The following is a 15,527-nucleotide window of genomic DNA, read 5'->3' on the forward strand; positions in this document are numbered from 1 at the left end:
TTAAAAGTTAGTAAAAATAACACAACTGCTTTGCAGTTCAACCAGTGGTGAAAAGCCTCTACAGATCTAGTGCGTGACTCTGCATGATTGCACGAATATGTGCGTTAACGAGCGCGTTACTTGTCTCGTCTCGGTCTTTAAAGATTAGTTTTGAAGTGTTTAAATAACAAACCAGACATTTAATACATATTATACTGTTAATCTTTTCAGGTATATATCAAACAATAAGAAAACGAACCCATTTGTGAGACAATTATTTAATTGATGAAAAATGTTACAATTGATTACTGAGGATGTTATGCGCGATGAAACTTCAGATATAGCTTGGATATATATTATACATGATGACCAGGTAGTCTCTATACGCTGGTGATGTATTTCACGTGTTCGCTGTACAATACTTTCACCCATATCAAGCCGTTACACTTGAATGCCGGTGTACAATATCGATATACATCAAGACAGTCACTGCAGATTGTTTCAACCAAAGCAGTTGACCTGCACCACTTCGGGCTATTCTCCAACATTAAGCTGTCACGATGTGACAAAACAAAATACTGTATAAAGTGGCGTTTTACCAAACTCACTCACTCACTGTTGACATACTCCAAACTGTCACTATACGGTGTCGATACGTACCAAGTGGTCCCTATACGATGTTGATATACAGTAAGTGGTCGCTATACCATGTTGATATGTACTACAGATTGTCATTATTCAGTGTTGATATATGCAAGAGATTGTCAGTGTACGATGTTGATATATACCAATATTGACACTATTTGATGTTGATATATACAACAGATTGTCACTATTAGCTGTACAGGTGGTGATATACGACAGATTGTCAATGTACAATGTTGATATATTCCCATATTGTCACTATTTGATGTTGATATATACTATATACAGATTGTCACTATTAGCTATACAGATGGTGATATACGACAGATTATCAGTGTACGAGGTTGATATATTCCAGGTGGCCACTATACGATGTTGATATATTCCAGATTGTCCCAGAACGATGTTAATATACCCAAAGTGGCCACTATACGATATTGATATATCCCAGGTGGCCACTATACGATCTTCATATATCCCAGGTGGCCACTATACGATGTTGATATATCCCAGGTGGCCACTATACGATCTTGGTATATCCCACGTGGCCACTATACGATGTTGATATATCCCACGTGGCCACTATACGATGGTGATATATCCCAGGTGGCCACAATACGATGTTGATATATCCCACGTGGCCACTATACCATGTTGATATGTCCCAGGTGCCCACTATACGATGTTGATATATCCCAGATGGCCACTATACGATGGCAATGTCGGCACAGTTGTAGTACTGTTCCTGTCTGCCCCGACCCAGGCCGCACCCAGAGGCATCGCATCCCCAGAAGTTACCTGAAACATGGCATGTATTGATTGCGGTCACGAGAAAATATGTGACATTTGACATGAAAACAAAGAAAGTCTACACAATAATACCCTTTAATTGTACTCACAACCGGAAGTAAGGCCTTGACGATGACGCAGATTGAAATTATGATAACATACAAAAAGGTACATGCACTCTGGTTGTATTGTTCTGTCAAAAGACGTCAAGGATTAGAAGACATTTTGCATTATGAAAGAATCGGGTGGCCCTTAAACTTAATTGAAGTAGACATTGGTATATTTATATAATTTTTCGATAAATCATTTTGTTGTCAGTACCTTTAGTCCGGAGAAATACAAGAAGTTGCAAGGGGGTAAATGATCTTTTACCTGTATTATACTTCCACTGCAATATGCACTGTTGACATCTGACCCCAGCCGGAAGTGACACCTGGACGACCTTCACACCAGTTCCCGCGGTAAGGTCATATCTTGTTCTCCCGTCCGCCATCTTTAATATATGTTGGTCGAAGCATTCGTGGCTAGCTGGCCTGGTGACGTCATTGTTTTCACACAACCGGAATTCGAAGTAGCCTTTGTGATTGGCTGTCAGGTTTATCTTAACTGCGACGCTACTTCCGGCGGTGTAACGGCGTCCGATTATACCCTTGGCGAACTTTCCACCGGCCTCGTTATCGCGTGGAAGACTGTCCCATCGGTCCCCACAAATGCCGCATTTACCGTTGTTGACGGTCCACAGTACCTGGAACACATGGCAAATAAATGTTTCTATCAGGTGCATATACAGATATATATTTGATTAATTAACGGGTTTTTCTTCAAAAGTATGTCACGGTCATTTCCTTGTGAGACGAATGTCCAAAGTAATACCGGTCTTAATTTTTACTCCCACATGGGTACAATGTGTAAAGCCCATTTGTGGTGTCCCCCGCCCTGATATATTGCTTGAATATTGCTAAAAGCGGCGTAAAACATAATTCAGTCAGTCAGTCTTGTGCCCACATCTTGGTATTGCTGGTATATTGCTTCAAGAGGCATAAAACATGACTCACCCACCCTCTCTATACTCTAACATTGAATTATGACAGTCTCAGCTCTGAGATCGTTTTGTGAAACAGACCTTGGGTACTGGTTTCAGCTGCCATATTTACCACCCAATCTTCTTATCTAGCCGGAGTCTATAAACCTGATGTACTGATGATATATCATGAATGGCATTCCATTTCCCAACTCACTCACTTAATTTCTACTTCTTTGGTGTATAAATTACGGGCGTAGATATTGTGCTTCTAAACCTTGAAAGGAGATCAGAGAGAATCTGGGATTCGAACCCACAATTCGGTTTCTGCGTTTGTAAGGGACACACTTATGTCGGCACCTAAAACGTCTCGGTCACCCGTGCCAAACGTTTCTGAGTGACTAGTGCAAAGAAATTATATACACAAGGACATAACAAAAATAACCTGGGTGCATCAAATTAGGCAGTAGGTGATCGAGTCTGAACCAGACAAACCATTTTTAAATAGCATGCGTCACGTTCCACGCCTTCCTGACACAAAAGCAGCCAGGAGTAATAAAATAAACTGAAACCAGGCCGTGTATTTCATGGTTATCACTCTGATGAGTCTAGGGTAGAACAGATTCCCTGTACCCTCTGCTTGTATCCCCGGGGTTCTAGAGTAGGACCCCTGTACCTACTCCTTGTTAAGTAGTGGTGGTCCGATTAATTGAAATAATCGAAGATTGGTCGCAGTGACTAAACGACTAAACAATCGATCATGTTTTCTCATAATCGAGCACAAACAATTCTGGAACACTTGTTTTCATTAACAATATTTTCAACAAGGTTGGTTTTGTCTGTTACATTTCATAAGCACTACAAGCCTGTTTCAACTCATGATTGAATTTATCTGAAAGACTCCAAGAAATGTAAGTCATCCTTTAAAGATGTGAAATATTGCCAAAACACCCAAAGAACTACATGTTTTTCCTTATTTTTATGTGCATTAACAAATTTCATTAATTACGCTAACCAATTCTTTTCGATGATTGATCGGTTGTAATGAACCAATCATCAATTATAAGATTTTAACCAATTCCCAACACTATTGTTTAGCCGATTTTCTTGTTGCAGAACAGATGCCCAGGAACTGACTGGCAGGGTGACCATCAGTATGATGCGTATGATGCGACTTGGGAACCGAACCATCGACCTTCCTCCCTACAGGCAGACACTCTACCCACTTGACTACAATGGAAAAGAAAAACCTTAAAAACTTACCCCAAACCCACCGCAAAATAAGCCGTTGTCGTTGTAGTTGACGACGGCTCCGGCGATGTTTTGCCGCCACATACTAGAACGTGCAGGAGGTTCAAACATGTAACCATGGCAACGGATGACTTCAATCTGACCAGCGACAACCAACAATATTACAAGAGGTGTAATATCCATGTCAAAGCGGTGATTAGTGATACAATAAGACAACTTTGGAAACCTCTCCGAATGGGGTAGGTCCTGGCCATAAGGCTTATATATACCCATGGCACACAATAGACTGGGGTGAGTAAGTATACTTTGATTTCAAATTTCAACATATCATAGTTAAGATCCGATGACAGTGACAAGTTTAGAACCTATTTTCGAATCTAAATCCTGTTTGTGGTCAAGTACCGGATAAATCGTGTGATTGCGAAATATGCTGATATCATGATCGGACTGAAATTTAAAGACCCTCTTGGCTTTTATTTTTAAAATTCATTTTATACTGTATAGAGACTGGATAGTTTACAATTAAAATTGACATAATCAAAATACAATAAAAAGTAGAACATCACGAAATATTGTATTTGTTCTGGCAGTCATTTCCTTTGTTTTTTATTGGTTGAAGCATAATGAATTGCGTAAAGCATTTTTTGCGACGTATTTGCAAGGAAAGCACACGCATGCACGCACGCACGCACGCACGAACGCACGATCGCACGCACCGATATGCTTTAACCCGTGAGGATCCGGGTTAGAATTGGTCTTCAGTAACCCATGCTTGTCATAAGAGGCGACTAACGGGATCGGGTGGTCAGACTCGCTGACTTGGTTGACACATGTCGTTGTATCTCAATTGCGTAGATCGATGCTCATGATGTTGATCACTGGATCAATATTGCTGAGTGCGGCGATAAACATAAAACAAACCAAACAAAAAACCGATATGCATTAACTTTTAATAAGTCAAGGCGTGCAAATATCTCCGGCTAATTTCAACATCTTAAATGTGCTATATGCACGCTGTCTATCGTTTAACTGATGCACGTCCAAAAACATACACTTTTGAAAGTACTATACAAATTGGGATTTAATGCGTAAGTTCACTGAAAGTGAGTGAGTGAGGCTCAAGGACACCCTTCGCAATATTCCAGGGGCCCGTTTCACAAAGCGATCTATCGTAGCGCCACGACTGTCGTAAGTCTATGTTAAAGGGTGGGAGTTACGATCACCTTAGCGCTACAATTGGGTTCCACCAGAAATGGGGTTCACACATTGTGCCCATGTAGGGAATCAAACCTCCGTCTTCGGTGAGACGAGCCCCCCAGTTCACTTAGATATCAATGACCCCAGTTAAACATGAATTTTCCACTCGTACTCAGTGTGGCGTAGAAATATTTATCCCCTTTCATAGGATTTCATATAGATTTCTAAATTAGATATTTTAGTAGTCTAAGGGAGACAACGCTGTGTTAACGTCGCTTATGTTCTGATTACCTCCCTTGTAGAAGTTGGAGTTACGGGCCCTTGAAACAAATGGCGTCAAAAGAAGATCGCCCGGCATGATCTTCATTCAAGTGATCCTTTATTGGGTGAGTGGTAGGCACGCCACAGCAGTATACAGACTCCTTGTTTTATCCCCTGAATACAGAGTGCCAGGCAGGATAACAAAAATCCACATCACCATTTGGCATGAAACGGGCGGAGATCGAACCGCCAAACATACGCTCTTCGGGCAGAACGGCGGTAGTGTAACCTTGTGGTTAAGCGTTCGCTCGTCACGCCGAAGACCCGGGTTCGATTCCCCACATGGGTACAATGCAAAACGCATTTCTGGTGTCCCCCGCCGTGAAATTGCTGGAATATTGCTAAAAGCGGTGTAAAACCAAACTCACTCGGGCAGAATTATCCGCAAGACCACGAAGGTGGTTCTTAGATATGAGGTTTCATTCATAATTAAGGGCTTCTTTATTTCAAGTAATTCTCATACATAACTTTATTTCAAGGCCTATTCCCGAAATGTGTAAATTCGAGGATTCAAAATACGTTAAATTTCCACAGTCATGTGCCCATCCTCTTTGTGTGTGTATTTTCACAGGGAACAAATAAATAGCTAACGCACCGGAAGGAAAGTGACGTGGATTTGTCGGCCACCATTGAATCTGAATGTATTCTGAGAAAGTCGATCACACCATCATCGAATGTTATTGTAATAGTTATATAATTACATCCGTGTTACTAGGTAAGGGAATTGTGACATGGTATTTGTACAGCAAAACAAATAACGGTTCGCCATTTCTCCTTTGTAGCATTGCAACCGTATCGCTGCGGGGTAAAGAATTTGTATAAATAGCGGAGTCGGATATTTTCAGTGATGCGTTAAAAGTCGGTTTTGAATGAGAGTAGGACTCTTATCTGATCTACCCGGTAACTACCGGGTATCCCGTGGAGGACTGATCTACCATGTGACAAGACGACATCGCTCCCTTTAATTACACTCAAGTGCCATCAAAGATCCGTGTTAGGATTGGTCTTCACCAACCCATGCTTGTCGTAAAATCGACTAACAGGATCGGGTAGTCAGACTCCCTGTCTTGGTTTTACACATGGCATCGTATCCCAAATGTAGAGATCGAGGCTCTGCTGTTGATCACTGAATTGTCTGATCAAGCCTCGATTATTTACAGACCGCGGCCATATAACAGGAAAATTGCTGAATGTGGCGTTAAACAACAAACAAACAAACAAATAGACTCAAGAAGGTCCGAAGGTAGCTTTACACAAGTGTGACCTCATCCTAGAACTGATATACTTTTAAATACTTTAAAGTGAAATTATGCTAGGATCAGACTACTCCCACCTGAGGGTCGAATCACTCCCTTCACGAAAAATCACCCCCTTAGTATCAAAACACCCCACCGAAAAAATGTAAAATATGCAAGGATTTCGAAGTAACTACCCGGCTCCGACAAGGCTGGGTAAATATTCTCATAGGTATCCTGTTGACGTTTGATCATGGACACTCCCCTTCGTTTCGAAGAAAATTATTTTGTTTGAAAAGCCCTTACCATTGAAGCAATCACATTCCTTTCTTACACGAACATACATTTAATCACTCTCTCCTAGGCTCGTCCTGTACACAACAGAAAGGCCTGTTTCATGTAAGTTAATTTTGTGATCTTAGACAGAATTATCTTAAGGGACCTTGAAAATATTGATATTTGCATCTGAGAAACCCCAGAAACATTTTCTATTCGGGCAATAAAAAAGAAAACCTGCAAAAGTGTAATATATTGAAGGACATGTCCGCGAATTTGCTCGTAGAGTTGGGACACCCAGACAAAGATACAACCAGCCCAAAGAGTTAGTGAGAATGGTTTTACGCGGCTTTAGCAATTTTGCAGCAATATCACGGCGGGGACACCAGCAATGGGTTTCAGACATTGTACCCATGTGGGGATTCGAACCCGGGTCTTCGACGTGACGAGCGGACGTTTTAACCATTAGGCTCCCCCACCGCCCCCATAGCCAAAAGATACAACCAGCCCATGAATATTTGGGTTAGAATTGGTCTCCAGGGACTCCATGGCCTAGATTTTTCGAAGCTCTCTTAGCGCTAAGATAGTCGTAAGTTTCATACATTAACATAAACTTCCGACTATCCTAAAGCTAAGAGAGCTTCGAAAATCTAGACCCAGGGCTACTCCCAGCTTAGTCGGTGTGTCCTATCTCCCTTCTGTTATGGAGGGGCTGGGCACCCCCGTGGTTAAAGCGTTCGTTCGTCACGCCGAAGACCCGGGTTCGATTCCCCACATGAGAGCAATGTGTGAAGCCCATTTCTGGTGTCTCTGTGACATTGATGAAATATTGCTAAAACGGCGTGGAACCATACTCACTTACCCACTCTATTGTGGTGTTGATCTCAGTGTGGAGATATGATCCCGCAGTATGGCTGAAATATTGCTGAGTGCGGCGTTAAACAACAACAAGAACACCTGAAAGTAGAGAATGGGCTAAACACGTAGTTGTCTTTGGATATTATGCAATAATAAAGGATATAATTGATATCATGAATATCAATTTTATTTTAATATCTTTCTGCTATTAAGCCTTTGAATTGTTTTGATAAAAACTTTCACTTGAAATAGGAGAAGGATCTATTCAGCACACGCCGGACGCGACCCTTGGAATTAGGGGCAAAGACAAGGACAAGGGTTCGATATATTGTGTCTGAGTGTGCGTCCGTGTTGTGTTATAATACGTCTCCCACAATAAAACCTACATTAGTAAGGACTAGTACAAGCAGCGACACACACACGCTCCACTTCTCACGCACACCATCTTCAACAAACTTGAACGCAGTGCTAATTTCGGCTTAGCTCACGAACATGAAACATAGAGACAATAACGTGAAAACTGTTTATTGTTCAAAAATTATAATAAGGAAATATAGAAAAGGTAGACAAAACGTGATATATATAATTGATATCACAGTAGGCAATATGGCCGTCGATAAAGCTACTCGAGGCAGCCATCGTCAAATAACAGTGAAATATCTCCGAACATATCACAAAAGAGATGGTGTTAACATGAGTGTGTGAGTTACGTTTTACGCCGCACTCATAAATATTCCAGCTAAATGGCGGCGGTCTGTAAATAATCGAGGCTGGACCAGACAATCCAGTGATCAACATCATGAGCATCTATCTACGCAATGATGGTGTTAACAGATACCTAACAACAACTTACGGTTGCTGTAGCACCACATTTCAACAAAGAAGCAATGATGTGTGAAGTGGAAGCTCGTTTATTCCGATTAGATAACTGATTCTGTATCTCAAAAATGAATGTGATGGGCAGCTCCGAATGGAGAATAAAAAAACACTGTTCGTGTTTTTACACCCTGACGTTTCTGAGGGTCTGCCAAATTCACTCAAAGGTAATTGCGAATAGCATCTGATTTCTGCGCGGTTTTCTTCAATTTGAATTTAGTTTCTATATTTTTGAATTAAGTTTAATATTTACGAATCAACGTGGTGAGGACATTGTTGACATAATATGACCATGCATCTTTCATTTTGTTTTTGGGGGTGGGGGTCTAAGTTCGCAGAGGAACTATCAGAGGAATTGTTAATTCATGACGGAGAGCTGTGTGAAGAAAAGAGAATAAGATATAACGTTAATAAGAAATAAGATGGCTAAAAGTGACGACCGCCACACAAGGTATACATGGACAAATAGCATGACACGGTTATATTTAGTGTCAGGCTAATTGTCAGGCCTAAAATATTCTGTTTACTTTGTTTAAACATAACTCAGTTTGTGCGATATCATACTGAGTTGAAATGATCCAGGCCGTGGTCACGCTGGTAAATTTGTTGGAGATTTACGAGCGCTTCTGGAAAGCCCGGTTTCGCACTCCTTTCGTTTATCACTCTTGTTTGAAAGAAGCAAGCATATCTGGGACAACAGAAAACAGAACAATGTTTTAAGGGACTCTAAACGGATTCCAAAGCTGAGAAAATATAATCCCAAAATATAAAATATGCATACATCTGTTTTAGTGGACGTGCCAATGCCTCTATGTTGTTAGTGATTAAATAACAGAAGATAGCCATTTGCTTCCTTGGCCATACCTTTACGTGGAATATTATTGGCTGACCATCTGATTACTTTATAGAGGATATTATATGAGTGCCCATGTCATACTATGTTTACGACACGAGTGCTTAAATGTTGGTATTTCCCGAGCGAGAGTATGATATGGGCACGAATATAATATTCTGTTTATTACCGAAGTCGTCAAATGGAGGAAAATAAACCCAAATATACTTTCAAACTCAGGCTGGCTACCCGCCGTCGCCGCATAGCATTGTTCATGACGTCACGTCACCATGACAAAGTGATATTTTGCACTAGTAGGGCTTCGTATGAAAAATATGAACCCCGATATGTTCGCCCTCGTAGGTAATAAATATTAATATTTCTGTGCATAAATATGTTTTGTGAACATTCACAAATATGTTCGGCAGATCAGACATGAGGCTGGATAAACTAGCCAGAACCGGACATTTTTTGCAACGCAACGGTAGAATAACAAATCAAATTCTAGTTGCAAAATATATGATAAAACACAAAGTGTAAACATGGGAAGCACCTAAACGATCATAGTCTAGGTGTTTTCACTCCATGAAATATAAAATTGAGATATTCATGCAAAAGCGACCACTGCATATCAGGTACCGTTCAATGAAATTGCATCACAATGCTTTGCAGACCATTAAGTCACATTTAAATGCCCGCCAATTTTCTCTACCACTGAAGCTAGTTAGTTCTACAACTTACACTCAAGTGAGTGAGTGAGTGAGCTTAGGTTTACGCCGCACACAGCAATTTTCCAGCTATATGGCGGTGGTCTGTAAATAATCGAGACTGGACCAGGCAATCCAGTGATCAACAGCATGAACATCGATCTGTGCGACTGGGAACTGATGACGTGTCATAGAAACAGAGTTCTTCTCTATTTCTATGCATGTGTCAACGAAGTCAGCGAGCCTGACCACCCGATCCCGTTAGTCCCCTCTTACGACAAGCTTTGGTTACTGAAGATCAATTCTAACCCGGATCTTCACGGGCCATTTACACTCAAGACACTGGTTATTACAGTTTACAAACTGTAAAAAATTGGAAGGATGATTTTGGCTGATCTGACCAGGGTGACCTATATGACATATACACTTATCAAACCGCGGGGTTTTAAATATAGGTGACACATCTGATATTAGGACAACATTCCTGTGTTTCTCATCGCCCGACCGACTGTAATTTGGCCGCCTATCCGAAAATATTTTATTCGCCGACTCGAACTCAGGACCTACCGACTGCTCATTCAGTTGCTTTCTGTCTGTGTCAGGGCTAGGATGAAAGGCTGTAGTTATATAGAACAAGCGAAAATTCACAAGAAGGCTACAGCCATGGGTATTATTCATATTTCTCAGCATTTCATTTATTGATGCACTAATATAATAAAGAGTAAAGAAACATTTGATTGTGGGATCTTACTTTGTGGCAGTGATATTTGATTCGATCTATTTCGATGTTCTTTTCTGCAATTCTTTGTTTTTCTCTGCTGCTTTTATTTGCAATACAATTTGTGTTATGGATTCAAAATCTGGAAATTTGACAACAAATGATTTTGCTGTATAATATATTTACTTCCTGAATAATAAAACCCAACAGAATAAGATAGTTTTTTAAGGCAGGTCTATTCTTCTTTTTCAGATGCAGATTTCCCATAGCAGCTTCTAAACATGCAAAATATAGCAGAATGAAAGTTACAGAAGTTTGTGTCAGGATTTTTTTCTTGTTTTTTTTTTTTGAAAACCAACGGACACAACTTTTGATCATGGAGGCAAAGTGCTACAAAAAAAAATGCTGCTCCCTTATAAGACACTCGGGGAGGTTGTCCATCTGCCTCGTCTGTATACATAGGCAGATCCAGAGGGGTGGTGGTGGTGGGGGGGTGGGCGGGTGCAGGGGTGCGCACCCTCCCTTTTCTCCTGAAATTTTATTAAATGACCATTGAAACTCTCGTGAAAATGAAGTGTGCATCCCACCTTTCTCAATAGTGTGCACCCCTCCTTTCTCAAAAAAGCTGTATCCGCCCCTGTGTATATCAGAAAAAAATGAGAGAAAAAATATTCGTCACTATTCGCCCTTTTCCGTAAACTGACCAAAGAACACACTCGGCAACAGACAAGTACGAATAACACGAGTGGTTCTGAAAGGAATGATTCCGATTATGTCCTCCAGGTTTCCCCTGGGATCACTGCTGCGCATAGATGACGCCTGCGCATCGATGATACGTAGCAGTCTGAGCATAGATGATGCGCAGTAGTCAGGTGCGCATAGATGATGCGCAGCAGTCAGGCCTGGGACAACCTGAAGTGCTGACGCGTATTGCACAAACTCCCAATAGCGCCATGGATGGCGAAGGGAGTCTTGCTGACTTCGTTGTAGTTTCGTATTGCAAGGACGTCCTTTCTTTCTGGAATAAATCAACAAAACCTTCTCGGTGCTGTCTATGATGGGGTCTTCTCCTTCCACGCTTCAATGAAACAATACCTGTTTGGAGTTAAGGCTACAAATTGATTGTGAGTTGGGGTTTACGCCCATTTGAACAGTATTTCATGTCGCTCAACGCATGTCCGCTTGTGAGAAGAAAACCCATGGTATAACATAACCTTGACGTAAACCCGCCTTTTTTAAGACCCATGGTTCTAAAACAAACTGAGAAAGTTATTCTCTGGCCGAATCGTTACTCGAACCAGGGAGACTCTATAAGTTGCAGAGTATCCCTGCTCGAACCAATGACTCGCCAAAGGGGTGCAACTCTGTATAGCACAGAATATGCTGAGGCGTCATTGTCAATAACATTCGTAACTACTCGCCTCTTTCCGTGACAAGAAGACTCGTACCTGTATAGTACGCCATTATTGCAAGAATCGTGGCAAACCAATCAAACTGCGCGTAGTAAAACGCATTTCGAAGCATGAAAATGGCGGCACGGTCGAACTTGGAATCTTCGGTAAATTATGCAAAGCACAATTTAAATATAAACTTTGAACTGAACACTGAAACATCTTTACGAAGGGAATGACTGCATAGCTCTTTTGCCCACGGGATATGGGATATTACATAGCCATGTTTGGAAATTCAGAGTTATTTTTCCATGGAAATATAACACTAGACTATTTTCATCTCAGTGCCCGTTTGCGCTTAGACAAGGCCCAGTCGTGAAGATGGCCACGAGAGGGGTACGACTCGCCATCCGGTTTGCCGGAATGACACAAGTAGTTACGAATGTGTCATAAAACCTAAAGCTAATACACAACCTATCAACGGGTTGTGCTCAGTGGCGTCTAAACTGGATGGGGTGATCACGGTCGGTGGGTAGGATTCATAATGGTCCGTTGCTCATTATATCAACCACTGGTTTGTTTGACCTTGACTCGGTTTATTTAAATGATTATTTTTATGCAGATGGAACAGTGCGAAGTAAAACTCATACTCACACAGTGACCAATTGAATAAAGTGTTGGAAATAATCATTAAAGGTGAAAGCTTATTTAAGATATACATGACTGTATAAACAGTAATTAAGTATCAGGTCAACCTCATAATCAAGCTTTCCATTTAAATTTTTATACAAAAAAACGTTTATATTTTGATTGTGACTTGCACACATTGTGTTTGTGTTTATATACACATACATTGGCCCTGTTTTGTTTGAAGGATACATTTCTTGAAAAGAAGGGACATATTTTGTTAAAATGTTGTACTCCAGGCCCATTCGTTGAAGGCTCTTCTTGGTCTCACGCCCGTATTCTGTAGAGCTGGCCGTATTTCCCTGTGTTAATACAATAAGATGAACATACTATTTACGAAGCGTCCAGTTATACTGACATTTACACAATATATACAAGGGCAAAATAATCTATACCTTTCATTTGGCTCTTGCATGTCCCAGCGATATCCAAAACAATTGACTGTACAGCACTCAAGAAATATTTCTTAGTGCTTTTTTTTGTTTTTTGTTTTTTGTTTTTGTAATACTACACTCTTCAAAAAAGGAACCGCTTAGGTGATTTTGAGAATATAGGACTCATGTAGCTGCGTTCAAAAACAATACAAATACTATATTTTCCAAAACGTCATCTATGTGTGATTGCAAACAGCTTCAGTGCCAAAAGGCGTAATGTTTTCCCTTGTTTTATAGAAGCGTTAGAAGAACTTTGATCGATTCTAAATCTTTGTTTAAAACTGACACGGTCTGGGAAAAGTAAATGACCGTTTTTGTTCTCTGATCTAGAATCCTTAAAATTTAAAATTCACTTACGGTGACATAAAGAAAACGTATTTAAAGGGAAGCGAAATGGATCACCAAAATGTTGAAATATCATAATATCTGTCACCGGAAGTTGGGTCCAAACTCGATTATTTAGAAACCACAATAAAAAAGCTGCAACACAGCACACAGCAAGATGGAATTTAGTCAAAACCCTTTTCTGTAAGCTCAAATAGTTCAGGGCGTTGTAACTATCTTCTCATGAAGGGAAAACATATTTATCTGGCTTTTTCTACAAATAACGAAGTACTCACCCGTGCTAAATACTTCCCTTCAGGGGAGAGAACTCTGATGCTCAACTCCAGAATCACACTGGATGTGACGAAATCGTACTCAAACCCTGCAAGATAACTCCAGGAATTAAGACATTCTATCACCATATTGATTTCCGGATTTTATTTTAGGGCATTAATCCATTTTCACCCGTGAACATCCGGGTTACAATTGGTCTTCATCAACCCATGCTTGTCGTAAGAGGCGACTAACAGGATCGATGCTCATGATGTTGATCATAGGATTGTCTGGTCCAGATTAGATTATTTACAGACCGCCGCCACGAAGCTGGAATATTGCTGAGTGCGGCGTTCAGAAACAAATAAACTATCAACATGAAAACTTGCTTCCTTCATGATTTGGGGCGGTGGGGTAGCCTAATGGTTAAAGCGTTGGCTCGTCACGCCGAAGACCCGGGTTCGAATCCCCACATGGGCACAATGTGTGAAGCCCATTTCTGGTGTCCCCCGTCGTGATGTTGCTGGAATATTGCTAAAAAGCGGCGTAAAAACCAAACTCAGTCAGTCCTTCATGATTTGGTTCTAATCAGATGTTGACACATGTCATCAGTTCCCAATTGCGCAGATCGATGCTCATGTTGTTGATCACTGGATTGTCTGGTCCAGACTCGATTATTTACAGACCGCCGCCATATAGCTGGAATATTGCTGAGTGCGGCGTAAAACTAAACTCACTCACTCACTTAAATCAGATATTTTGAAGTTGTGAACAGTGACTTTTGATTAATATTTTGAACAATATTTTAGTATTTCAATCAGACATTTATATTCAGTATATGACCTCAGGTTGCCCTGTGAAGATTAGAGCTGGAAATGATCTTTAGCAGCCCATGCCTGTCACTGGCAGGATCAGGTGGTCAGACCCGCGGAGATCGATGCTCATGATGTCAATCACTGGATTGGGATTTAACTCGATTATTTACAAACGGCCGTCATACAGCTGAAATACCGCTGCGTGCGTCGGTGTTAAACAAACAAACAAAACCAAAAGGTATATGAGATATGCCCACTTTGTATCAGTGCTGAACTGTGATCAAACCCCGATATAGGGTGCCGCAGTTTACCGTACAGAGTTGCGTCCCTTGGACACTTCAGGATCCCGGTTATACTTCTATGTATGTCAGAATTAATTGAGTGAATGAGTTTGGTTTACGCCGCTTTTAGCCGCAATATCACGGCGGGGGACACCAGAAATGGGCTTCCCACATTGTACCCATGTGGGGAATCGAACATAGGTCTTCAGCGTGACGAGCGGGCGCTTTAACCATTAGGCTACCCCTCCGCCTCCGTCAGCATTAAGGGGGTTAAAGTTGCATCATGTTTGTTTTCAACCCATGATAAACGGAAACCTGTGATTTAACTGAATCACCCTTATCTAAGTTAAATCATGTAAACATATTTAACTTAGATGTATGAGAAGTAACATCTCTTTAACATTTTATTTGTAACAACAAAATTATTATCAAAATTCAGAAAAAAATGACATGTGACATTTCCTTTTCTATTTGGGTTATTAAAACAAACAATGAAATGAATTAATGTTATTGTATCAGGAATCTAAACAGCAGAGTGGGCTGATAAGTGGTTCAGTACATTACAAACTGGTTAATGAGTCACGCAATGTTTTATCGTAATTTTTTGTTTGGCTAAC

General features: G+C 40.8%; 2 protein-coding genes across 2 annotated transcripts in view; both read right to left on the reverse strand.

Annotated features, from left to right (window-relative positions):
• Window positions 1–241: 241 nt before the first annotated feature.
• LOC124287042 lies at window positions 242–3,927 on the reverse strand. The gene is made up of 3 exons (XM_046723510.1): window positions 3,698–3,927; window positions 1,786–2,158; window positions 242–1,422 (listed from the first exon to the last, which is right to left on the reverse strand). The coding sequence occupies exons 1-3, from the start codon at window positions 3,866–3,868 to the stop codon at window positions 1,331–1,333; spliced, it is 636 nt and encodes a 211-aa protein (XP_046579466.1). The 5' UTR covers window positions 3,869–3,927; the 3' UTR covers window positions 242–1,330.
• A 7,795-nt stretch (window positions 3,928–11,722) lies between these two features.
• LOC124287096 (spermine synthase-like) overlaps window positions 11,723–15,527 on the reverse strand; it is a 14,323-nt gene continuing 10,518 nt past the window's right edge. Inside the window, exons 6-8 of the mRNA XM_046723575.1 lie at window positions 13,838–13,923; window positions 12,976–13,085; window positions 11,723–11,800 (exon numbers count right to left, since the gene is read on the reverse strand). Of these exons, the coding sequence (XP_046579531.1) occupies window positions 11,758–11,800; window positions 12,976–13,085; window positions 13,838–13,923 (239 nt within the window). The 3' untranslated portion in view covers window positions 11,723–11,757. The remainder of the gene's footprint in view (window positions 11,801–12,975; window positions 13,086–13,837; window positions 13,924–15,527) is intronic.

Source organism: Haliotis rubra, unplaced genomic scaffold (assembly GCF_003918875.1).
Source record: "Haliotis rubra isolate DU_JTF1 unplaced genomic scaffold, ASM391887v1 Scf4, whole genome shotgun sequence".
NCBI lineage: Eukaryota > Metazoa > Mollusca > Gastropoda > Lepetellida > Haliotidae > Haliotis > Haliotis rubra.